This window comes from Lutra lutra, chromosome X, assembly GCF_902655055.1.
Source record: "Lutra lutra chromosome X, mLutLut1.2, whole genome shotgun sequence".
Taxonomy (NCBI): domain Eukaryota; kingdom Metazoa; phylum Chordata; class Mammalia; order Carnivora; family Mustelidae; genus Lutra; species Lutra lutra.
The window spans coordinates 48,527,472-48,553,894 of record NC_062296.1 but is presented as its reverse complement, the minus strand read 5'-3'; the positions used below and the strand labels follow the sequence as shown (position 1 = coordinate 48,553,894).

At 41.3% G+C, this 26,423-nt stretch overlaps 1 protein-coding gene across 3 annotated transcripts in view; it reads right to left on the bottom strand.

Moving 5' to 3' along the window:
* The window catches only part of HDAC8 (histone deacetylase 8), a 220,539-nt gene that overhangs the window by 38,381 nt on the left and 155,735 nt on the right, over positions 1-26,423 (bottom strand). Inside the window, exon 12 of one of the 3 annotated variants that reach the window (XM_047716010.1) lies at positions 2,013-2,075. The exons of the other annotated variants lie outside the window; for them this stretch is intronic. Within the exon in view, the coding sequence (XP_047571966.1) occupies positions 2,028-2,075 (48 nt within the window). The 3' untranslated portion in view covers positions 2,013-2,027. Of the gene's footprint in view, positions 1-2,012; positions 2,076-26,423 lie in introns of those variants that run through there. 3 annotated transcript variants of the gene reach the window in all.

Here is a 26,423-nt window from a genome sequence, read left to right as displayed (position 1 = left end):
AGATATTGCTTTGCCTGGCATGCCACTGGACAAGTTATAAGATGACCTTGAAAATGGATTCTACAGGAAGATTAGTAAGTGCTGCCTTGGCTTGATCTTTATACTACTCCAAGCAACTGTCCTCTCTCTATTCCTTCACTGCTGAACTTCTTAAAATTTCTCTTTTTTTCACCACCTTGACTGCTTCATTTCTCGGATACTTTAACCTACCGCTGTCTGTTTTCTTCTTCACACCTCCACCGAACTGTTTTCTAGAAGGATGACAAAGAGATTTCAGCTTGCTGGCAACTCTGGTTGATTGGTAGTAGCTGCTTGGGTACTGTGTTGGAAAGGATTCTGAGGCTGTGTCTAGGTTCATCAAGAAAATGCCATGATCAGTTTGTCATGTAATTCATGGGGTACATGGTATAAGCGTGGGGGCCGGGGAGATGTGTTCATGTGTGTCCTATATTTGCTATACCCACTTTAGGAGGCCAAGGATGACCTCCTCATTACCAATCTACTGTCTTCTTTTCAGTTATCACTCATACTATTTGCTCTTTCTCCAGCACATGTCATCAACTACCCCCTCATTTGTGGCATTATCTTCTCTCTCATCGCCACCTCTCTCCCTGTTCCTTCTCAGTCCCCTTCCCTGAGTCATCTTCCTTCACCTGTCTCTTAAAAGTAGGTGCCCTGGGCTCTCTGCTCAGTGGGAAGCCTGCTTCCCTCTCTCTCTCTCTGCCTTCCTCTCCGTCTACTTGTGATCTCTCTCTGTCAAATAAATAAATAAAAATCTTTAAAAAAAAAAAAGTAGGTGCCCTGGGTTGTGCTCTCAGTTTTTCTTTTTCTCTCTCTCTGTAAGACTTTACACTCTTTGCTGCTGTTTTAATCACTTCTATGCAGAGATCCTATATCTCTGGGTCCAGTGTTTATCCCCAGCTTGCATTTATAACTGTCTGCTGGACATTTCTACCTGAAAAACTTGAATTCTTGGTACGTGATGCTTAATGTGTTCCAAGTGGAGCAAATTCAGTGTAAGTCTTTCCAGAGAGAACATTCATCCTGTCTTGTTGTACACTTAGCCCCAAAGGTGAGTCCCATCATATCAGAAGCTCCTCAGCAAAGGTTTGAACTTATGACCCTGAATGGGTCAGTGTGCTTGTGCTTTGTTTAGAGGTACTGGATTTTGTGCTTTCGAAATACTTGAAATGATATGGGATTCAGGGATAGAGATTAGGGGATCTCTGTCTCCATGAGATATTCTCATTGTTTCATGAGTAATGATTTTTTTCCTCTCCATTTGTCACATGAAAAAAACCCAAACAAACCATATCTAACCATGTGCAAGAAGACAGAGTCTGGCATTCTTTCTCAGGGGACAGCTGGATAGCTAGCAATATGTTTTGGGTATTGTTTGAAAACACTCACGGGTTATCTGCTGGGGTAGGAGGCAGGGTGGGAGGTGCTGCGGAGACAATGACGAAACAGACAATCCTGGCCTTGAGGAGCTTATAGTCTAGTAGAGAAGGCAGACAGCTACAGGAATAACTACAATGAGATGAAGGTTAGAGGTGAATCATTTCTTTAGGGCTACAGGAACTCGAGTGGAAATTCTTAACTCTGAGCGTGGGAGATGGGTGATGGATAAGACTTCATGGAGGAGATGGGAAACAACTGAACTGGCCTTGAAGGATGAGTTAGAGTTAAATAGGAAGGGAGAGAAGGTAAGAAAGGCAGAAGAAGCAGAATGAAGATAACGAAGATATATTTTAGACAAATAATCACAAATTAATTTATGAGAAAGAACAGAGTGCCGTGTCTTGACCAGCACCAGCCCAGCTCTGTAAGCAACTTTCTTGTCTTCTCTGTATAGCACATCCTTTCTTTGTGATGAACAATGGGCTGGGCAGAGTCAGGGGAAAAGTCATGGATGGACTTGAACATCAGAGTAGGATTTCTTGCTGATGTATCTGTCACAGTGGTTACTTGGGGTGGAGGCGAATCTGGGTTGTATTTGCTTAGAACTGATCGATTCATTTGTTCCCTCATTCACTTGATACCAATATCTCCTGAGCACTCCTGGGTGGCAGGTTCTGGGCACAAAGAGAGGAATGAGACTCAGCCTCTGCCCTCAAGGAGTAGATGGGGAGACAGCTGTGCAAACGCTAATTCTAATGCTTTGTGGCAAGTGCCAGAATAGACATGTGGGCAAGGAGATGTACCGGCAAGGAGCTTCCCTCTGGAGTCCAGAAATTGGTCAGAAACTCAGATCTGATCATGTCATTCCCCTCGCCTAAGAAGTGTACTTGGCTCCCCACCGACTGGAGGACCAAGTCCAAACTCTAAAGCAGGGCATACAAAGGCCCTTACAGTCTGGCCCCACTGACTTCTCCAGTCTTATCTCATACCATGGTCCAGACGATGGGCCCTACAACTTAGCCACACTGAACTGAGTATCTCCCCCTACTCCTCTTTATCTGGTTGACTCTTCTGCCTCCCTCGAACCTTGCTAAATGTTGCTTCTCTCTTGTACCAGCCCAGGCTCCCCCAGAGGGAACAAGTGCCTCCTCTGCATTCCCACAGCTCGCAGTCAGCCTCTCTGTTCTAGCACTTATCACATTACAGTGTAATTGTTTGTTTCTATGCCTGTCTCCCCATCTAGGCAGTGTTCTCCCGAAGGCTGGGAACCCAGCCTTATTCTTTTCTTCATCCTTGAACTGTGGTATGGGCCTGGTGCATGGTAGGTGCTCTGTACATCTTTGCCGAGTGAATGAATGACTCGGCCATGTGGCCCCTTGGGCCTGGTCATTGTCAGCAGCTGGCATTACTTAACTTGAGAGATGCATAAAAAATGAAGGGCCGCCAGAGTAGCTGAAAAACAGGCGGCTCTAGTGACATCAGGAAAAACACAAAACTGGAGAAGGCAGGGACAATGCCCCCACTCAGCCTTTTAACAAATGACTCTCCCTTCTAAGCAGCCCCTCTTTGTCTCCCTCCCATTCACTTTCGAAAACCCAGTCATTGAACCGATCCTAATTATTCATGGTCAGTGGCATATCCAGGAAACACTTCGTTTACAAGCAATTAAAATACACTAAAATAGATTTATGCAGGTTGAACCTGATCCTGCTGGTAAGAAGGGAGTAAAGGACTTCTATCTTGCAGGCTATTTGCTTCCTGAGGTCACTCTTCATCACTCTGTATCTACTGTGCTAGTTTGGTGCTAACACTGCAAATGTCTGGAGGTCGTTCTTAAGGCACTGGTGTGCTGTGAACGGTTCAAGAAGCCTAGAGACTGTGCTTGACCTCAGCCAGCTGTCCCATGAATGGGTGAGCTGCCTCTACTCACCTCCACCCCAGTGTGGGTGTCGGGCCGGCTCAGCAGCAGGCAAGCTCTGGGTAGTAGGAAAGCTCCCCAGCACTGAGACTGGCAGCTTGGTTTCCAATAACATGGGAACCACGGGGAATCACTTAACCTCCACATCGGTTAAATCACTTAACCTCCACATCGGTTCAGCCTCCACATCGGTAAAATGGGAACACAAATCTTTGCCCTGCCAAGTTCAAAGGGTTGTTTATAAGGATCAAGGATCAACGGAAGAAATTTTGTGAAAAGTTCTCGAGGCTGGACAGATGGAGGGGGTTTCACTTCCATTCCAAAAACTGTAACTCGTGGCTGTTGGGCCCCTTTAATGCTCTCCAGCTGATTAGTGAAGGTATACTGGGGCTCGTCCCCTAAATGGCTTATTTAAGACTTCACACAAGGATGATTCATTACCTTGCCATACTCAGACCAATAGTGTTTGTGAGTGTTTTTAAAGTTTCTCTACACCCAATGTAGGGCTCGAACCCATGACCCCAAGATCAAGATTTGCATACTCTTCCCACAAGACAGCCAGGTGCCCCAAACCAACAGTGTTTTAATGTCCCTCTAATGAAGATGGCAGTCAGCAGCTAAACAAACAGGCCATTTGGTTGAGAACAGACACGGGGCAGCAAAGGCCCCGCACATGGCGTCCAGGTGTCCCCAGAGATTTTGTGCTATCCCTCTCCACAGCAGGCCCTGCTTCCTTGGGTTTGACTCCAGGAGAAAAAAAGTCCTCCTTTTGCTCTCTGAGAAACCTAGAGCATACAGTTGAACCACTCAGGGGGCCAATGTGGTCAGTGAAAATTTAGAACGAACAAATTCAAACAGCGTACTTCAGCTTCGACTTTTAAGCTAAATGCAAAGGAATGACAAAAAAGCAGGGTGGGGAAGAAAAGGTCATGGCCAATCAGTACACCAGAGTGATGGTCCACCCGGAAGTCTGACTTTAAATTATTAAGGCCTCGAGATACATTAGTGGGAAGTCGTCTACCGTACATCTGCCAAAAGGGTCCTGGGTTCCTTCATGCTCCATTGCATCTCCCTGTCTTTTGTAGACAATGCCCAGCCCTCCCCTCTCAGCCTCGACCATTTCTACTCAGGTTTCGAGACCCAGCGCGAAATGTAACATCTCTGACGTCTTTGCTGAATTCCTGAAGGTGAAGTTCCTTGTTCCTTCCTCTGTGCCTCCACAAGGCCTTTTATATAGCCCTCCGGCCCACACTGGCAGATTTGTTTCCATGCCCTTCCAAGCTTAGGCTGCGAGTGCAGCTCTCAGGAACAAGAAGCCCAGGGTAGCTTTACTTAGCACAGATCAGGGCACAGAGCTGGCCCTTATTCAAGGCTGGCTGAACAAATGAGCATTTGAGCCTACAGGCACTGAATTCATTTCTAGGATCTGCACAGGACCCCAAGGGAATGTTCGTTAGGCAAAGATTGGATATGGTATACGTGCTTCGTCCACACTGGTTTACCTGATTAGTGACCGCCTTGGTGCTGGCAAGCAGCAAGAAACCTGCAGGCAGAGGCAGGCTGACAATGTACCAGGTTCTGGGAGGCCTCCGGGTCCAGGCTATCAGCTTGATTCCCACGGCCTGCAGATGGGAGCTCCACCCCCGCCCTCAGCTCTCCTGTGCTTGCTTCTCAGGAAGTTGCCCAGCAGCACTGTTTAGTACATTTTGAAAATTGAAAATGCACCGATGGATCTGAAAGGAATGCCCATCGCACAGTCTGACCTGGCCTTCGCTCTCACAGATGCCCCAGCTCAATGGCCATGGCCTCTGGTTCTCCTGGTTCTGTACACGGTAAACTCGGTGACTTTGGATACATGGGCTTATCTTACATTCCCTGTCCCCCCAAGGGGGAGAATAATGAAGATGTGGCATGCACTGAGTCAATAAAAAGCTTCACTGAGGTCCCCGTGGACAGGGAACGCAGCAGTTGATGCCGGCAGGGCTGGCGGCGTTTTGCTGTTTGGGTTGTTTCTGTTCGTAAGTGTGAGTCATTCTGCCTGAAGCCCAAGTGTGCAGCCCTTGGAGGGGGAGAAAGGAAGGACAGGCAGGTGCCTCTAGCCCAGGCTGCAGCAGAACCAGTGCACACAGAAGTAGAAAGGATGGGATGGGATAGGATGGGTTGGGATGGGAAGAGAGGGGATGGGATAGGAAGGGACAAGAGGGAACTGGATGAGATGCTCAGCTGCTGGCCCACTGCCAGCTGGTCTCCCGCTCAGTGATAGGGACCAGGGGCAACAAGCTCTGACGGCTGTGCGTACTGGAGCAGTTTTGAATGGAAATAAAACAAAACTCGTGACAAAGTCAATCTGACACATCTTTAATGATACCACATGATGATTATTGTGCTGTACTGTAATTAGGCATAATGGAAAGCAGCTCCCAGGAATGACTATAATTATGATTACATTTATACAGCTGAACCAAATATTTCTGAGGTCAGTCAGGATGGGGATAGGGATTGGGGTAGTCTGGACAGTTGGTAGAGCAGAAGGCTAGTTGCAAGGCATTTCTCTGATTCTCCTTTTTCTCCCCTCCCCATCCCACTCTGAGGTTACGGGTCCCTACATCCGTTATTGGGGAACAAAGATCTGATGAGGGGTTTGGATGGCTAGCTCCTTCCTCCAGCCAGGGAGAGGCCACCCTGAAGCCCATAGGGTTAGGAAATCTGGGAGGCTCAGAGGGGCTTTGGGCTGATTAGTCCTGACTTTTCTATGAGGCCTGAAATTCTATCAAGTGGCCTTAACCCTAAAAAGTATATGCCTAATGTGTGGAACCATGTTTGGATCCTGATTTGAACAAATCCATACAGAAAGTATTTTCAAGACAATCGGGTAAAACTCAACAGTGACTGGCATCAGATGATCTTAAGGAATGACTAATTTTGTTGAGTTTGATATTGGTATTGTAGTTACATCAAGAAAAGGTCCTTATCTGTTGGAGAAACATACTGAAATATTTACAAGCCAGCCATTGTGGAAGGGTATGGCACCAGGGATTTTCTTTAAAATACTTCAATAATAATAATAATAATAATAATAATGGGAGAACAGAAGAAATAAGAATGGCAGAATGTTGGTAATTGTTGAAGCTGGGTGATGGGTACATGGTGGGGGGGGTGGTTTGTTAGCCTCTGCTCTCCGCTATGTATATGTTTGAAAGTTCCCATAAGAAAATGTTAAAAAAAATCGCGTACTCTAGACTGCTCTGGCAAGGATTCATACATCAGCGAAAATTAGTTCGATCACACCAACAATATGCGGCAGATGCAGCAGAAGCAGGTGGCTATTAGGAATGAGACTTTCGGCTAGGCAGAGCCAGGAGAGTGGGCAGATGTATGCTGCAACATGGGCCACTGTTAGGGAGTGTCAAGTCTTGGAAGGGCGGAGAAATGTGTGCAAGGGAATAGGGAATCTGAATGGTCAGGGTATGGTGTGAAAGTTCCGGAAGAGCAGGCAGGGGGTGAAAGAAGAGAAGAGACAGGGTGTTACAGGTGTTCATGTCCAAGTGTTAGGTCAGCCACGAGCCTGTAAGCTCCTGGGGTTGGACCTGGATCGTAATGCTCTCTGTCTTCCCTACAGCTCCCAGCTTATTTCTTTTATTTCACTCATTCCATTGGTTAAGAATGTTTATTGGGTGCCTACTATAGCCAGGCAATACAAATGTGTGCATATAGTAGGCAAAGGAGATAGAAAAGTGAACAGAACAAAGTCTTTGCGCTCTGGGAGCTCACATTCCAGTGGGAAGAGACAGTACAGAAACAATAAGGATGTACATCAGATGGTGATAAATGGTGCAAAGGAAAATAATGTTGGTTAAGGTGGATTGAGGATGCTGGGTAGTTGCTCTGGAGCAAACTTGTATGACACGTAGGCCCTTGTAAACTTTTCCAGGTCCCCCTGGAGCCTGACTCTTGGTCATGTTGGACTCTGCGCCCGGGTTTCACCAAGGGTTCTTGGGCCGGGCAGCCTGTATATACTTTATATATACTTTAACCTCATTCTTGACCTAACTGTCCTCTCCTACACCTGATTCATCCACGTTCTTCTCTAGGTGCCAGTTCTTCCAGGAAGCTTTCATAGAGAGGTCCTTCCTTCTTCCCATATCTCCATTATCCCCTCGGTCTTCTCTGCTTCCACAGTACCCTCGTATGAATCTCTACTGCAGTCCTTGCCATCTGGATTATAATTCTCTTCCCTACTAACTTTGAGATCTTGGAGGCCTAGAACATAGTAGGGATCCTTATGCGCCTAACGAATACCTGAATGAATGGATGGATGAAAGAACGAATATGCTTCCTAGCAGAGCATCGGAGACTTGGGAAGCATCTTTCCTTTAAACCAAATGCTGGGGCAAGGAGAAGTGCTGGTGTGTGCTCAGACACCACAGGGAGAAGTGGGATCCGTATTCTTGGATATGTATTAAACTTGATGATGATGATGATAATCATATTCACATTCAACATTTATTCCAGGGATTTGGGAGCCAGACCACCTGGGTTTTAATTTTGGTGCGACCATTTGATAGCTGTGTGGTTTTGGGCAGGTTACTTACACTACCTGTGCCTCAGTTTTCTCATCTGGAAAATGGGGGTGTTGATAACACTATGTATTAAAATGAGATAAAGTTCTGCAAAGCACTTAGACTAGTACCTGGCATACAGTAAATGGTATATAAGGGTTTGCTATTATTATTTATTACTGTGAGCCAATGACTGTGCTAAATGCTTTATTTACACATTCATGTACATTGAGCACAAGCCAGTGCTAGGCCTGAGGGAAAGAATGCTATTATGGAGTTTATTTATTTGACCTGATTTTATCCTCACACGATATAAGGGAGGTCCTGCGCCTAGCCCCATTATAGAAAGAAGAGAAGTGAGGTTTAAACCTGTTAAGTCACTTGTCTGAGGTCATAGAGCTCATGGATGAATATTAGGATTCTATATCTGATCTGCGTGACTCCAAAAACCATTGCTTCAGACCAGGGATTGGCAACCCCTCTATTTTTTCCCCTTCAGGATATAATTCACCCTTTAAGAATACACAATTCAGGTATTCACAAGTAGTCTATTCACAAGATTGTGCAACCATCACCACTAATTCTAGAATGTTTTCATCACTCCAGGAAAAAAAACCAAAACCCTGTACCCACAAAGCATTCATTTTCCCTTCCCCTTGGCCCTAGCAATCACTGATCTACTTCCTATCTCTATGGATTTGCCTATTCTGGACATTTAATATAAACAGAATCATATACATGTGGTCTTTTGTGTCTGGCTTCTTTCACTTAACATGATGTTTTCAAGATTCATCCATGTTGTAGCATGTATCAGTACTTTGTTACTTTTTATGGCTGAATAATATTCCACTGTATAGATATAATTTGATTATCCATTCATCAGTTGATGAATATTGGGGCTGTTTCTATTTTTTGGTTATGACAAATACTGCTGCTGTGGAATTTTATGTATAAGTTTTTGTGTGAACACACATGGTTAAATATCTAAAAGTTAAATTTCTGGGTCATTTGGTAACTTTATACTTAGCTTTTTGAAGAACTGCCAGACTGTTTTCCAAAGAGGCTACACCATTTTACATTCCCACCAGTAAAGTAAGAGAGTTCCAATCTCTCCACGTCTTTGCTAACACATGCTATTGTCTGTCTTTTGGATTATAGTTATCCTGGGTAAGAGTGGAGTGGCATCTCATAGTAGTCCTGATTCACATTCCTTTAATGACTAGTGATGTTGAACATTTCCTCATTTGTTTATTGGCCATTTGTATGTCCTCTTTGCAGAAATGCTGATTCATATCTTTTTGCCCATTTTTATTTTATTATTTTTAAAAAGATTTTATTTATTTATTTGACAGACAGAGATCACAAGTAGGCAGAGAGGCAGGTAGAGAGAGAGGAAGGAAAGCAGGCTCCCCGCTGAGCAGAGAGCCCGATGTGGGGCTTGATCCCAGGACCCTGGGATCATGACCTGAGCTGAAGGTAGACGCTTTAACCCACTGAGCCACCCAGGCGCCCCTGCTTTTGCCCATTTTTAAATTGGGTTATTCTGCTTTTTAGTATTGAGTTTGTAAGAGTTTGTAAATGTATTCTGGATACGAGTCTTTTATCAGTTCTATGATTTGCAAGTAATTTCTCCCATTCTGTGGGGTTTTTTTTCACTTTCTTGATATTATTCTGTGAAGCACAGAGGTATTTAATTTTGATGAAACCCAACTTATCCTTTTCTTCTTCTTTTTTCTTTTTCCTTGTGGTAAGAGTGCAATATTACCTCTTTTTTCCCTTTGGTAGCATGTGCATTTGGTGTCCTATTAAAGAAACCGATTCAAGGTTATGAAGATTTACACCTACATTTCTTCTAAGAGTATTATAGTTTTACCTTTCACATTTAGGTCTTTGCTCCATTTTGAGTTAATTTTTTGTATGTGGTGTGAGGAAAGGGTCCAACTTCATTCTTTTGCATGTGGTTATCCAGTTGTCCTAGCAACATTCATTGGAAAGACTAATCTTTTCTCAGTGAATGGTCTTGGGACCCTTGTCAAAAAATCAACTGGACACAGATATATGGGTTTATTTCTGGATTCTCATTTTGATTCCACTGATCTATATGTCTCTCTGTACGCCAGCACCACTGTCTTGACTATCGTAAGTTTTGAAATCAGGAAACATGAACCCTCCAACTTTGTTCTTCTTTTGTTAAGATTGTTTTAGATATTCTGGGTCTTTTGCATTTCCATATGAATTTTAGGATCAGTTTGCTAATTTCTCAAAAAGAAACTAGCTGGGATTTTGATAGGGAATATGTTGAATTGATAGATCAATTTTGGGTGCACTGTCATCTTAAGAATATTAAGTCTTCCAATCTGTGAACACAAGATATATTTCCATACAATGGTGTCTTGTAGTTTTCAGTGTATAAGTCTTGCACTTCTGTTTAATTTATTTATAAGTATTTCATTCTTTTTGATGCTATTGTAATAGGAATTGTTTTCTTAATTACATTTTTGGATTATTCATTGTTAATCTATGAAGATACAATTGATTTTTGTATATTAATCTTGTATCTAGTAAACTTGATGAACTCATTCTTTAAAAAAGGCTTAATTTTTAAATTTTTATTTTTTAAAAGGTTTATTTCATTTTACTTTAATTCAATTAGCCAACACATAGTACATCCTTAGTTTCAGATGTACTGTTCAACAATTCATCAGTAGTGTATTACTCCCAGTGCTTATCACATCATGTACCCTCCTTAATGCCCATCACCCTATTTATTTTAGAGATGGGGAGAGAGAGAGAGAAAGAGAGTGCAAGTGAGTGGGGAAGGGGCAGAGGGAGAGAGAGAATCTTAAGCAGACTCCATGCTGAGTGCATAGCCTAATGGGGGCTCAACCTCATGACCCAAACATCATGACCTGAGCCAAAACCCAGAGCTGGGCATTTAACCAACTGAGCCACCAGGCGCTCCTAAGAAAGGTTTAACTGTTTTAGAGCAGTGTCAGGTTCACAGAAAAACTGAGAGGAAGGTACAGAGATATCCCATGGACCCACTGCCTCTATACATACACAGCTTCCCTCATTAGGATAACAATCCCCTATGAGAGTGGTACATTTGTTATAATTGATAAACCTACATCATTATCACCCAGTGTCCATGATTTATGGTAGGGTTCACTCTTAGGTGTACATTGTGCAGGTTTGGACAAATGTAACATGACATATATTCATCACAGTATCATACAGAGTATTTTCACTGCCCTAAAAATCCTCTGTGCTCTGCCTATTCATCTCTTCCCCCATCCTCAACTCCTGATGTTTTTATGGTCTCCATAGTTTTTCCTTTTCCAGAATGTTATATAGACACTGACATCCAATGTCAATTGGAATCATATGGTATATAGCCATTTCAGACTGCTTCTTTCACTTGGTAATATACACTTAAGGTTCCTCCAAATCTTTTCATGATTTTATAGCTCATTTCTTCTTAGCACTGAATAATACTCCACTGTCTTGATGCACCACAGTTTGTTTATCCATTCACCTACTGAAGGACATCTTGGTTGCTTCCAAGTTTTGGCAATTATGAATAAAACTGCTCTAGAGATCTGTGAACAGGTTTTTATGTGGACATACTTTTCAACTCTTTTTGGTAAATACCAAGGAGCAGAGCACAATTGCTGGATCATATGGTAAGAGTATTTAATTTTGTAAGAAACTGTCAAACTGCCTTCCAAAGTGGCTGTACCATTTTACATTCCCACTAGCAATGAATGAGATTTCCTTTTGCTCCACACTCTCTCTAGTATTTGGTGTTGTCAGTGTTCTGGATTTTGGACATATGGATGCATTTTTCTTAGCTCCAATAATGTTTTTGCAGATATTTTAGGATTTTTTTATATAAAAAATCATGTAAAATCATGTAATCTGCAAATAGCAGCAGCTTTACTTTTTTCTTTCCTATCTGGATGCCTTTTACTTCTTTTTCTCCAATTGCCTGGCTAGAACCTCTAGGACAATATTGAATAGAAGTGGCAAGAATGGACATCCTTGTCTTGTTCCTGATCTTAGGAGAAAAGTTTTCCATCTTTTGCCATTAAGTATGATATTAGATGTAGATTTTTCATAGATGCCCTTTATCAGGTTGAAGAAGTTCTTTTCTATTTCTAATTTATTGAGTGGGTTTTTTTTTTGATGAAAGGATACAGGATTTTGTCAAGTGATTTTTGTGTGTGTGTGTATTGAGGTGATCACAGCTTTGTTCTTTTTTATTCTATGGATATGGTGTAGTTCATTATTTAATTTTCAGAGTAACAACAACTTTGCATCCTGGAATAGACTGTACTTGGTCATGGTGTATGATCCTTTTCATATGTTGCCAGATTTGGTTTGCTAGTACTTTGTAGAGGATTTCTGCGTAAAAGAAATATTGGACTACAGTTTTATTTTCTTGTGATTTTAGTTTAGTTTGGTATCAGGGTAATAATGGCCTCACTGAATCCATTGGGAAGTATTACCTTCTTTTCTATTTTTTTTTTCCAGAAAGATTTATTTATTTATTTTTTGAGAGACAGAGAAAGAGAGGAGGGGCAGAGGGAGAAGGAGAGAATCCCAAGTATACTCCCTGCTGAGCACAGAGCCCAACATGGGGCTCAATTCCACAACCCTGAGATTATGAACTGAGCCAAAATCAAGAGTAGGAGGCTTAGCCTACTGAACTACCTGGGCACCCCTCCTCTTCTTTTGGAAGATTTTATTTATTTATTTGACAGAGAGAGAGAGAGACAGACAGACAGAAAGCACAAGCAGGGGGACTGGCAGGCAGAGGGAGAGGGAGAAAGAGAACCTGAGCAAGGAGCCTGACTCGGGGCTTGACCCCAGGACCCCAGGACCTCAGGATCATGACCTGACCTGAAGGCAGATGCTTAACTGACTGAGCCATCCAGGCGCCCATATTTTTTTTTTAAATGAAGGTGGGTGTTAAGTCTTTAAATGTTTGGTATAATTAACCAGTAAAACCCACATATGCTTGGGGCCTTCTTTCTGGGATTAAAAATATATGTATTAATTCAATCTCTTTTATCATTATAGGTCTATTCAGATTTTCTATTTTTTTCTTGGGTTAGTTTCTGTGTATGTGACTTTCTAGGAATATGTCCATTACATCTAGGTTATATAATTTGTTGGCATACAGTTTTTCATAGTATTCATATATACTCCTTTTTATTTCTGTAAAGTTTGTAGTAATGTCCCTATTCTTATTTCTGATTTTAATAATTTGAGTTTTCTCTATTTTTTCTTGGTCAGACTTCCAAATGTTTGTCAATTTTGTTGATCTTTACAAAGAATCTCTTTTTGGTTTCATTGATTCTCTGTATTGTTTTTCTATTCTTTTTCTCCTTTATTTTCGCCCTGATTTTTATTATTTCATTTCTTCTGCTTGCTCTGGGTTTAGTTGCTCTTCTAGTTTCTGAAGGTGGAAGAGCCTGGGTGGCTCAGTCATTAAACACCTGACTTTGGTTCAGGTCATGATCTCAGGGTCCTGGAATCGAGCTCCACATGGGGCTCCTCACTCAGTGGGGGTGTGCTAGTCCCTCTGCCCTTCACTCTGCTCATACACACACACTCTCTCTCTTAAATAAATAAAGATTTTGTTTATTTATTTGAGAGAAAGACACAGTGAGAGAGGGAACACAAGCAGGGGGAGTGGGAGAGGGAGAAGCAGGCTTCCCGCCGAGCAGGGAGCCCAATGTGGGGCTCGATCCCAGGACCCCAGGATCATGACCTGAGCTGAAGGCAGATGCTTAATGACTGAGCCACCCAGATGTCCCTAAATAAATAAACTCTTTTAAAAATTTGTGCTCTCTGTCTCAAATAAATAAATAAAATCTTAAAAAAAAAAACCTGAACCACCCAGATGCCCAATTTTTCTTCTTAACACATTCACAACTATAAATTTCCTTTTAAGCACTGTGTTCACTGCATTCAGTAACTTTTGGCATGTTTTGGTTGATCCATTCTGAAGTCTTTCCTAACTTTCTTTGTGATAGTTTCTTTAACCCAGAGGTTATTTAGGAGTGTGCTGTTTAATTTCCACATATTTGAGAATTCCCCAAATTTTCTTCTTTTATTGGCTTTTAATTTTATTCTTTCCCATTTAATTTCATTCCAAAGTACTTTGTATGATTTCAATCCTTTTAAATTTATTGAGACTTATTTTGTGGTCTAACCTATGTTCTGTCCTGGAAAAATTTTCCATGTGCACTTGTGTATTCTGCTGTCATTGGGTGGTGTGTTCTATACATGCCTGTTAGGTCCAGTGGTTTAGTGCTATTCAAGCCTTTGGTTTCCTTGTTGATCTTGTCTAGTTGTTTCTAGTTGTTTTGTCTAGTTGAAAATGGAGTATTGGGATGGCTGGGTGGCTCAGTCAGTTAAGTGTCTGCCTTCAGCTCAGGTCATGATTCCAGGGTCCTGGGACTGAGTTCTGCATCAGGCTCCCTGCCAACGGGGAGCCTGCTTCTCCCTATGCCTGTCTCCCCTCTGCTTGTGCTCTCTGTCAAATAAATAAATAAAACCTTAAAATAAACAAAATAAAATGTTTATTAAAATGTTAAACTTAAAAAAAACTTTTAAAATGGTAAAAAATTAAAAAAAAAGAAAATGGGAGTATCGATGTCTCCAACTATTATTGTTGAATTGTTTGTTTATTCCTTTAATTCTTCAGTTTTTACTTCATGTATTTTGGGGCTCTGTTGTTAGGTGCATATATATATATTTGTAATTGTTATATTTTCCCGACACTTGACACTTTAACCATCATAAAATATCTTTCATTGTCTCTAGTAACAATTTTTGTTTTATAGTCCATTTTCTCAAATATTGGTTTGGCCACCCAGCTGTCTTTTGGTTATTGTGTGTATAATATATCTCTGACAATCTTTTTACTTTCAACCTATGTGTGACTATGAATTTAAAGTATTTCTCTTACAAACAACATATAGTTGGATCATGTTTTATAAATCAATTTTGCTAATCTCTGACTTAATTGGAGTGTTTAATTCATTTACATTTAATGCAGTTACTGCTGAGGCATGGCTTATGTGTGCCATTGCTATTTGTTTTCTACATTTTAGGCTTTTCTGTTTCTCTATTTCTCCATTACTGCCTTCTTTTCCAAATCAAATTCATATCTTCTACTGTGCCATTTTAATTTAATTTCCTTATTGTTTTAAATAGATTTAAATGTAGTGTGTGTGTGTGTGTGTGTGTGTGTGTGTGTGTTTGTTGAGTGTGCTTTTTTTGCTCAGTAGTTGACCTGGGGATTACAATTAACATCTTAACTTCTAACAGTCTAGTCTGATTTAAGACCACCTTAATTTTGGTATTATACCAATACTTGACTACTATACTGTTCCATTCCCACATCACCCCTTTATGCTATTATTATCAAACAAATTACATCTTAATACACTGCGTACTCATCAAAAGCAGATTTATAATTATTGCTATGTGCAGTTGCTTTTAAAAGCATATAAGAGAAAAAGTTACAAATAAAAAATACATTTATTCTTTTATATTTACCTATGTAGTGACTCTTCCTGGTGATCTTTATTTTTGACATAGATTCAAATGACTATTAGTGTCCTTCAGGATTCCATTTGGTATTTCTTTTTTTTTTTTAAACATATTTTTTTTTTTATTTGACAGAGAGAGAGAGAGAGAGAGATATCGCAAGTAGGCAGAGAGGCAGGCAGAGAGAGGAGGAAGCAGGCTCACTGCTGAGCAGAGAGCCCGATGCGGGGCTTGATCCCAGAACCCTGAGATCATGACCTGAGCTGAAGGCAGAGGCTTAACCCACTGAGCCACCCAGGTGCCCCCCATTTAGTATTTCTTGTAGGGCAGGTTTAGTACTTCTTGTAGCATTAAATTTTCTCAGTGTTTATCCGTGAATGTCTTAATTTCCCCTTTATTTTAAAAGAGTTTACTTATTTATTTGACAGAGAGAGAGAGAGAGAGAGAGAGAGCACACAAGCAGGGGGAGTGGCAGGCAGAGGGAGAAGGAGAAGCAGACTCCATGCTGAGCAGGGGGCCTGATGTGGGGCTCAATCCCAGGACCCTGGGATCATGACCCGAGCCAAAGGCAGACACTTAACCAACTGAGCCGCTCAGGTGACCCTCCCCTTCATTTTTGATGAATAGTTTTGCCAAATATAGAATTCTTGGTTGATGTTTTTTTTTTTTTTCTTTCAGTAATTTGAATATCTGGCCTCCATGGTTTCTGATTAGGAGTTAGCTGTTGATCATATTAAGGACTCCTTGTACATGATGAATATTCTCTTGCTGCTTCCAAGTTCTCTCTTTGTCTTTGTCTTCGGGCAGTTATGATGTGTCTCAGTGTGGATGTCTTTGAGTTTATCCTACTTTGAATTTGTTGAGCTTCTTGGGTATATTGATCAATGTCTTTCAGCAAATTTGGGAAGTCTTGGGCCATTATTTTTCAAATATCCTCCTTTCCTTCTGGGATTCTTGTTATGTGTATGCTGGTACACTTGATAGTGCCACAAAGGTGTCTGAAGTTCTGTTACTTTTTCTTTATTATCTTTACTTTCAACTCCTCAGACTGGGTAATATCAATTGACCTGTTTCCAAGTTTGCTGATTCTGTCTTCTGCCTGCTGAAATCTGCTGAACTCCTTTAGTAAATTTTTCATTTCAATGATTGTACTTTTCAACTCCAGAAGTAGCATGTGTATTTTATAATTTTTGTGTATTGATATTCTTTGGTGAGAAATTATTCTCATACTGTTCTTTAATTCTTTGCACATATTTTAAAGTAGGTGATTTAAAATCCTTGTCTAGTAAGTCCAATGTGTAGTTACTCTTTGGGACAGTTTATGTTGGTTAATGTTTTCTAGTGTATTGACCATACTCGTTTCTTTACATGTCTTTAATTATTGTTGAGAAGTGGATATTTAAAATTATATAATGTGGTAACTCTGGAAATCAGATTCTCTCCCTCCCCAGCGTTTGTGGTTGTTGCTAGTGGTATTGTTTAGTGACTTGTTTAGTGGTATTGTTTAGTGACTTTTCCAAATTAATTCTATAAAGTTCGTGTTCTTTGTAATGCATGGCCGCTGAAGTCTCTACTTGGTTAGCTTAATGTTCGGCTAATGGTTGGACAGAGATGTCCTGAAATGCCTGTGAGTCTCCCAGTCTTTGCCAAGAGGTTCTGTGTGCCTGTTGCAGGCACACCCTCAACATTCAGCCAGGCAGTCCATCAGTCTGTCTTAGCACTACTCTTGAGCAGAGCTTGAAGGTCAGCCAGAGGCCCTTCTCAGGTCTTTTCTGTGCCTGCACAAAGCCCTAGCATGCACACAGTTCTGTGTGTGCGTGTCCCCTCTTAGATTCCCAGCAATATGTTGAAGCTTTTCAAAGTCCCTATAGACATCTCATTCCCTAGCTTTTTCTTTTAAGCTTTTTGATTAGCCTCCTGTTTGCCCAAACTGTTATCTACTGCCTCAGGCAGCTGCGCAGTTAATCATTTGCATCTAATTGTTTTTGACAAATGCCCGAGGGAAAAAGTTTTTCACACCGAATAAGCTCTTGAGTCAGGTCTAATAAATAAAGCCTCGCAAGTGGTGTCTTCCAGGGAGCAACCAGACAGGTCAAATAATAATTCTGTGGGAATGAGACTTTGAAAGAGCTCCAGCCTGTTAGGCTCCCTCTGGTGGCTGCTAGGCCTCTGCTTTTCACCGTTATTGTGGGCTGTTGGTTTTCAAAGCTACCACCTCTACCTGTTTTCGTAAGTAAAGTTTTATTGTAATCCAACCAAAACTGTTCATTTATGTATTGTCTGTGGCTGCTTTTGCGCTCACAACAGTAGAGTTAAAAAGTAGGACAGAGACCATATGTCCCGAAAAGCCTAAAATACTTAGTATCTGGACCTTTACTGAAAAAGTTTTCAGCACCTGCTCTAAGACTAGTGCTAGTCAGTAGAAATACAACGTGATTTAAAATTTTTTTGAGTGGCCACATCAAAAAGGAAAAAGAAACAGGTGAATTTAATTTTAAGAGCATATTTTATTAACCTACTGTATTTGAGATATTATTGTTTGAACATATAACCAATATAAAACATATAAAACTATTAATGAGATATGTTACATTTTTTCTAACTAAGTCTTTAAAATCCAGTCTATTGTACACTTTTAGCACATCTCAACTAGGGCCAACCACATTCCAAGTGCTAGTGGTTACCATATTGAAAAACAGAGCTTTAGGTCCTCCTTTTCGAGTGTGGTCCCTAGACCAGCAACAATGTATCATCTGGAAGTTTAAAGCCACAATTTCAGGTCTCACCTTGGACTTACCCGATCAGAAATTTAACAGGCCCTAGGTAATTCACATGCCTACTGAAGGTTGAGAAATAATGCTCTGTACCACCTTGCTATTCTACCTTTCTCTGGGATAAAAGCCCAGTGTGCCTAAGGTATTATTCTAATATAAAATGTCACCCTCTGGTTAACTTGTCATTCTGTTCACTGGATCATGGTTGGATTGTCTGAAAATCAGTCAGGTAAAGTGACTGTGTGCCAGACACTACAGTGTCTAGGCACTGTGGGATTTGCTATGTGAAAAGGACATGGTTCCTGCTTTCAGGGAGCCTACTACTGCCAAAGGATGCCTGGAGAATAATACTCTACACAAGAAGTCCAGTCTTCCTCCCCACTAAATCCTCTAAATAACTCCTCCATCTCAAATGTAAATGTGGCAACTAGGCACTGGATTGCTCAAGCAGGCATTCAACTCAAGAGGTTCATGGGACAGAAACAAAACAGTCTCACTCCATTTGAAATTGGCTCACGGCAATGGTCTGAAGCAAACACTCAGGCTTTGGGACATGAACTCAATGGGTTCTTCTGAAAGGGTAGCAACCCTGTGTTTGTATAACAGGAAAGTTGAAACATTCATCATGCTCAGATTCAGGAACTGTGCACTCAAGTCAAGAGAAAACCTGACAGTCTGATTTCCAGGTTCCAGTGACTTAGAATAGGAATTCCTATTTAAAGCAAAGAAAATAAGAAATGAGGAAGTGCCAGTCCTTGTTATTCTGTGTAGGTGTTGACAAGCTATTAAATCATTAGGTTGTCCCTTGCCAGAAGCAGCAGAATAAATCTTGGAAGTTGACAAATGGTCAGCAGCTCTGTGTGTGCCGGCACACTCAGAGGCACACACAAAGGGCACACTGTTTCCTTTGGTTTATCTCCTGGCTGTGTAAATATTTCATCTGACATTTGGATTGGATTCTGAGCTAGTTTCCCACCAAGCTGATGGTTTTTTAATCTGCTTTCATCAGCCTACAATAAACTGTCTAACCTGTCTGTACAGTGCAGTGTATTCTGCACACTGGCAAACAGAACAAATGGAACCAGGAGATCCCCGACATACTTTTCTCAGATGTCTGAAGACGAGGAATTGCACCCAAGCTCTGCTCAAGCCAGAAACACAAGCGAGGAGGCACTTGCCTCATCCCGTTATACCAGCACCCATGAACCCTCCCCACACTAGACCACTGCCAGCAAGAGGTCACAACACGTAACGTGGACCTGCCATCTTATTAAGACAGATCTTTGGCTTGGCATAATTGTGCCACTGCCAAAGATGAGGATGGCTGTAATCTCATTCATTCTAGGTTGTATTCATGCTGGCTTCCCTTCAGTTTCAGATGAATTCCTTTGGTTGTCCGCAATGTAGGAATACTGTGATAACTTAAACCACAAATTACTGACTCCTAAAGCTCCTATACGGTAATAAAGAAAGAAAGAGATACTAATATATGCTGCAATGTGATGACCGTTGAAAACGTTATGCTAGGTGAAAGAAGCCAGTGATAAAAGACTACATACTGTAGAATTCCATTCATACGAAATATCCAGAACAGGAAAATCTATAGATAGATAGAAAATAGATTAGTTGTCTCTTGGGTTTCTGGGGAGAGAAATGGAGACTGACTGCTAGTGGGTATGGGACTTCTTCTAGAGGGGGATGAAAATGTTCTGGAATTAGAGAGTGGTAATGATCGTACAACTTTGCGAATACACTAAATACCACTGAGTTGCACACTTCAAATGGGAAATTTTAATAGTATGAGAATTAGATCTTGATAAAGCTGTTTCAAAAAAAATTAAGGCCATTAAATGATCTCTTTTCTCTACCCTCCCCCTAAAGCTCCTATAAATCAATATTCTCAGCTTTGCTATTTTGTATTCTACTTATAGGAGAGAAAAGCAAAAGGAAGGCATGCAAACTGGTACTAGGAAAGGTATAGGCTCAGAACAATCTATCCAGTCAACTGTTACAATCTTCTACCATTCATTCATCCATCCAACCATGCATTCACTCACTGAAAATCTGCTACATACTAGGCATTGAGGATAGATATAGCATGAATAAACCCTGCCCTTTATTATTATTATTATTATTATTATTATTACTTTTTAACCCTGCCCTTTCTCTTAGGAGTTTATGATAACAATTTTCTTTCTTTTTTTTTTTTAAGATTTTATTTATTTATTTGACAGAGAGAGAGATCACAAGGAGGCAGAGCAGCAGGCAGAGACAGAGGGGAAGCAGGCTCCCTGCTGAGCAGAGAGCCCGATGTGGGGCTTGATCCCAGGACCAGCAGACCATGACCCCAGCTGAAGGCAGAGGCTTTAACCCACTGAGCTACCCAGGCGCCCCGATAACAATTTTCTTAACATGGACCCTGAGATACCCAATTCATGAATTGCCTTTTGAATAATCAAAATTAAAATGTTAATTACAATGTTAGTGTTATTCATATTCCATTGTTTTTTTTTATTTTAATTTTTTTAATTTTTTTCCATTGTTTTTTGAAATTGGGAATTCATGGATGATACTCTACTTTAATTTTTAGTACCTGAAATGTGAACTATCCTAGGAAATTTATACTAATAGTAAAGCAAAATATTTAAAGAGCAAAGAAGGATGCAAACTTGCTGTTTCCCCAAGATGTTGTAAGCAAGAGTACTTAATGAATAGCCAAACCAGAAAGGTGACAGCATGTATTCCAAGGATTCCTTCTTTAAAAGGAATTGTTTTTGTGAACCCACAGGATTTATTAAGAAGTGGTCTTTTCCATTTTATTTCAATGTAAATGAAATTGTATATCTGCTGTAGTACTTCCAGTGTTAGTGTTGTGAATGCCAGTACAAAGGAATCCAATGGTTCATTTCTTCAGGCAGTGTGTTATATGGAGAAATAACATTTGATCTTTGGAGTCAAGGCAGGCCTGGATTCAAATCCTAGCTCACATTTTAAATTCAGGCCTTTATCATCTCTTACCAGAGTCTGAGCTGTTCTTCCTAGCTCTCGAAGTCATCCTTTGTACAGTAGCCCCACATAAACTCTCAAAAATACATATTGGATCTTGTCATTCTCTTACTGTAAACGCTTCAGTGACATTTTATCTTTGATGGGAGGGTCTGAGCTCCTCAGCGTGACTCATAAAATGTTGGTTCCATAGCTTGGCCCCACCATACCTTCTTAGCTACTTCTTTTACCATCCTCCATCTTACATTTTTTCACATAATTGTTTGTAGTTACACACACACACACACACACACACCCACACCCACACCCATTCCTCTACTTGGGCTGTTATGCCCTTCTAGAACCACTTTCCACCCTTCTGTGTCTGATTAGCTTTGAATGAGGTTTGCACTTGGGGTGGGACAGCAGTCTGGCTAGTGTTGAGTATAGGCTTTCCAGCCAGATGCCCTGATCTAGCTAGCATTCCCCCCCTGCCTTAACTTTGGAAGCTAAACTAAAGGCAGTTACGATATTGACAATAACTGCAAAAAGCCCCACTAAATTCTAGCATAGGCTACTTTAGAAGCATTTTATTTATTTTATTTTGTTTTTTTTTTTAAAGATTTCATTTATTTATTTGACAGAGAGAAATCACAAGTAGGCAGAGAGGCAGGCAGAGAGAGAGGAGGAAGCAGGCTCCCTGCTGAGCAGAAAGCCCGATGTGGGGCTTGAACCCAGGACCTGGGATCATGACCCGAGCCGAAGGCAGCGGCTTAACCCACTGAGCCACCCAGGCGCCCCATAGAAGCATTTTATTTTAAAAACCCGAGTAAGTAACAGATGCATACAATACGAAATTCCAAAGATGGAAAAGGATATTTAGAAGCAGAATAATCTCTGACGTGCCCTAGACACCCGGTTCCCTCACCAGAGTGTTCCTGACTCTTTCAAGAGGTAGACTGCATACGTAAGCATAAAAAATACGATTTAACACAGTATGGTAACACTCTACCTAGTGTTTTGTACTTGCCCTTTTCATTTAACCATTTTATCTTGCAGATCCTTCTACAATGTGTTGTATTTAACTGATTCTCTACTGGTAAGCAATTAGATTGTTTCTAAACTTTGATAAAGCTATGTCTTAAGACTTCTTTCACTATTCTTGTAGTGAACCTGCCCACCAGAAATTCCTTTATATTCTTTTTCATTAAAAATTGCATTTACTGTGATTTTGCTTTCTAACACAAAGGTATACATTTCATTTGTAGAACACTTGAAAGTTATAAAAAACACACAAAGACACAAAAAAGGTCACTTACATTTCTAATACTAGTTAGCATTTTGATGAATGTGCTTCTAGTGTTTTTTCTATTCACATATCTATACTTTACAGAAGGTCTACTCTCACATTTGTGGGGAAAGAATGATGCCTTATTGTATTTAATGCACACAACAACCTTAATAGGTGTATACCATTCTCTTCATTTTACAGATAGGGAGACTGAGGCACAAAGAACTGCTCAGAGTCACGCAGCTTAGGAAGTAAGAGAGCTGGGATATGACCCTAGATTTGTCAGGCCCCAGGTCATGCTCTTACTCACTGTACTCACTGCCTCTGCCAGACTGCAGTGTCTAGAGAAGTTGAAAATGGATAGACTCTATGACCCAGAAATTACATTTGCAGCTCTGTGCGCTACAGAAACTTGCACATGTGCCAGAGGAGACAAGTACAAGAATGTTCACTGCAACTGCTTGAATTCAGTGGCAAAAAACACAGACTGATTCAAATGTCCATACAGAAATGAAAGGATAAATAAAACAGGATATTTGTGTTACAGGTATTATGGATATCTCTATCTATGGATATTATACAGTGGTTAAATGGACTGAACTAGATCTATATGGATAGATCTCAAAAACAACATTGGAGGAAAAAAGCAGGTCACAAAGTATGAATACTATGATACCGTTTGTGTAAATAATAATAAAAAAAACCCCACCGGGCCACTCACCTCCCTTCCCTATACCAAATCTTATTTCTGATTACTGCGAAAATGGACTAGAAAGATACACATCAAATTCGTGACAATGGCTGCTTTTGGGAAGTCGGGAGCAGAACAGGACTGGGGATGAGGGTCACAGAATATTTAACTTATCTATAATAATTTATTTTTAAGAAAAGACATAAAGCTAAGATAAAACCTTTTTTTTTATAGCTGTGTGTGTGTTTTTTTTAAGATTTTATTTATTTATTTGTCAGAGAGAGAGAGAGAGAGCACGAGCACAGGCAGGCAGAGTGGCAGCAGAGACAGAGGGAGAAGCAGGCTCCCCGCCGAGCAAGGAGCCCGATGTGGGACTCAATCCCAGGACACTGGGATCATGACCTGAGCTGAAAGCAGAGGCTTCAACCCACTGAGCCACCCAGGCGTCCCAGCTAAGATAAAATCTTAACCAATTTTAATTCTGAATAGTGGGGACATGTGCATTTGTTATATTCTTCTCTGTTACTGTACTGTACTGTATTTATGTATTTATTTATTTTAAAGATATTTATTTGAGAGAGAGAGCAGAGAGAGAGAGAGAGAGAACAAGAGTGGGGCTGAAGGGGCAGAGGGAGGAGAAGCAGTCTTCCCGCTGAGTAGGGAGTCCATCGAGGGGCTCAATCCCAGGCCCTTGGGATCATGACCTGAGCCAAAGGCAGATGTCCAACTGACCGAATCACCCAGGCACCCACTATACTGTATTTAAAACACATTATCAGCTAATGTTTACTGGGCACTTACTATGTATCTGTATAGTTCTAGATGTTTCACATTGGTTGATTCATTAAATCCTTATAAGCACCCTATTGAAGTAGGTGTTATATTAGCTCCATTTTACAGATGAGGAAATCGAAGCACAGAGGGGTTAAATAATTTCCCCGGGTCATACAATTTTCAAGTGGTGGCTGTATCTGGCTTCAGGAACCATGCTTTTACCCTTTACTCTTCCAAAAATTCTCAAAAACTAGGGGTGTCTGGGTGGCTCAGTGGATTAAGCCTCTGCCTTCAGCTCGGGTCATGGTCTCAGGATCCTGGGATCGAGCCCCGCATCAAGCCCTGCACTGGGCTCTCTGCTCAGCGGAGTGTCTGCTTTCCCCTCTCTCTCTCTGCCTCTCTGCCTACTTGTGATCTCTGTCTCTGTCAAATAAATAAATAAAATCTTTAAAAAAATAAATAAAAAAATAAAAATTCCCCAAACTAAACAAAACAGCACAAAACTAAGTACCTAAATTCTGAGAAAATGCGAAGTGGGAGAATGAACACAATTGTGTAGTTATTACCCCGCCTGCCACTTTCTCTTTGTACTTGCTATATTAGTCTGGGGATGGTGGTGAAGGCTTCATTCTGGAGCTAAGCTAGTGCTAGCTCAAAGTAAAACAGCAGCACCTCTCTCTCTTGAGGGAATCAAAACCAAAACTCCACTCCCCCTTAAAACCAAAGCCAAACAAAACAAAATATCAGGCAGAGCAAAATGAGATAGGCCCAGCTGGGGGCATTGCAGGGCACACACTCAATTTGAGCCTGTGTGTGAACTGGAATTTGCAGGAGTTAGCTAAGCCCAGTTCCTGGACTACAAAAGGTTGGGCCGGGAGGAGCTGGCAGCCAAACAGGGTAGAAAAATGAGACTGGGAGGAAAGAGGGCAAGCCTTTGCTTCTTTCTAAGGCAGAAGGAAACAGGTATCTGGTGCTTGAGGAGTGTAGGATAAAGGGGAAGGATAAAGCAGGGGGAGAGGATAGTTTTGTAGTTCTCTTTCTGCTATAGTCTCTGGGTTTTTTTTAGTAGAGTAACCCCCCACCCCCACGCCCCGGCCAAGGTCCTCATCAAAGCAGATCCCAGGCTCCAGGTAAATAACAGACAAGAAAACAGTGGGGTGGAAAGAGATGAAGATGGCCCTGCTGGAAAGACAGTCTCAAGAGTAACAGCCAATCATTTGTGCAACAAAAAAACACTGGGAGGCTGGGCAGTGCAGTGGTGAAGAACTCAGATTCCAGAGCCAGCCTACCTGGATTTCAATCCCGGTGCTGCCACTGATTCATTCTGCCAACATGGGCAATCCGTCTGTGAAATGGGGATAATACTTGAATTGCTGGGGAGACAACTGTTGAGCATCTAAAGCACTTAGAACAGTGTCAGATACTTGGTAATCACTCTTTGAGTGTTTGCTATTATTACCATCATTATATCTCAGTACCTACTTGTTTCCAGGCACTGTGGTAGGAACTGGGGATGGACAGAAGTATCGAACACAGTTTTCACCCTTGTATTTAGTTTAGTTGGGGAAATAGATGAGGAAATGCCTTACAGTGCAGTATGATAAGGTCTCAGATAATTCTATGTGTCGGGTTCTTAGAAAAGGAAGTGAATATGGAGGGGAGGGGTGGCCAGGGAGGAATTCACAGATGACATGGGAATTGGAGCTTGAAGGAAGAGTAGGATTTCATCAGGCAGCCATGTGGGAAGAAGGATTCTGGGTAGAAGGACTGTCTTGGTTAAGGGTATGGCTAGAACCATGGTTCAAGAGGTACGGCAGGTATAGTGGGAAAAACAGATTAGGGCCCAATCTAGAAGGATCCTGTGTACTCTGCTAAGAATTTTAGACCTGTAAGCTCTGGGAGGTTGTGTGTGTGTGTGTGTGTGTGTGTGTGTGTGTGTATGAAGCAGGGGGTAGCATGATTAAGGCTGAATTGCTAAAAAATAACTGATATGAAGGATAGATTATGGATGGAAAAACGGGAGAGAGGGAAACCAGTTGAGCTGCCCTCATGGCCACATCCCCAACACCCACCTCCTCCTCCAGGGTTCCCTTTATCAATCAACCATTCACCCAGTTGCTTAAGAAAGAACCTTGAGGTCCTCCTCCATGACACTTTCCTCTTTTTCACCCCTACATGTAATCTATCAGTAAGCCTTGTTGGTTCTACCCCTAAGGTGCATTTGAGATCTAGATTACTGCAACAGCCTCCTAACTGCTCACTCTATTACCACTGGAGTTTTCTCTAATCTACTGTCTATCCAAATGCCAGAGTGATTAAACACACACACACACACACACACACACACACGTTAGGGACTGGACTGTGTCCCTCTTAAATTCATGTTAAACCCATAACCCCTCATGTGACTATATTTAGAATAAGGAAGCAATTAATGTTGAATGAGGTCATAAGGGTAGAGCTCTCA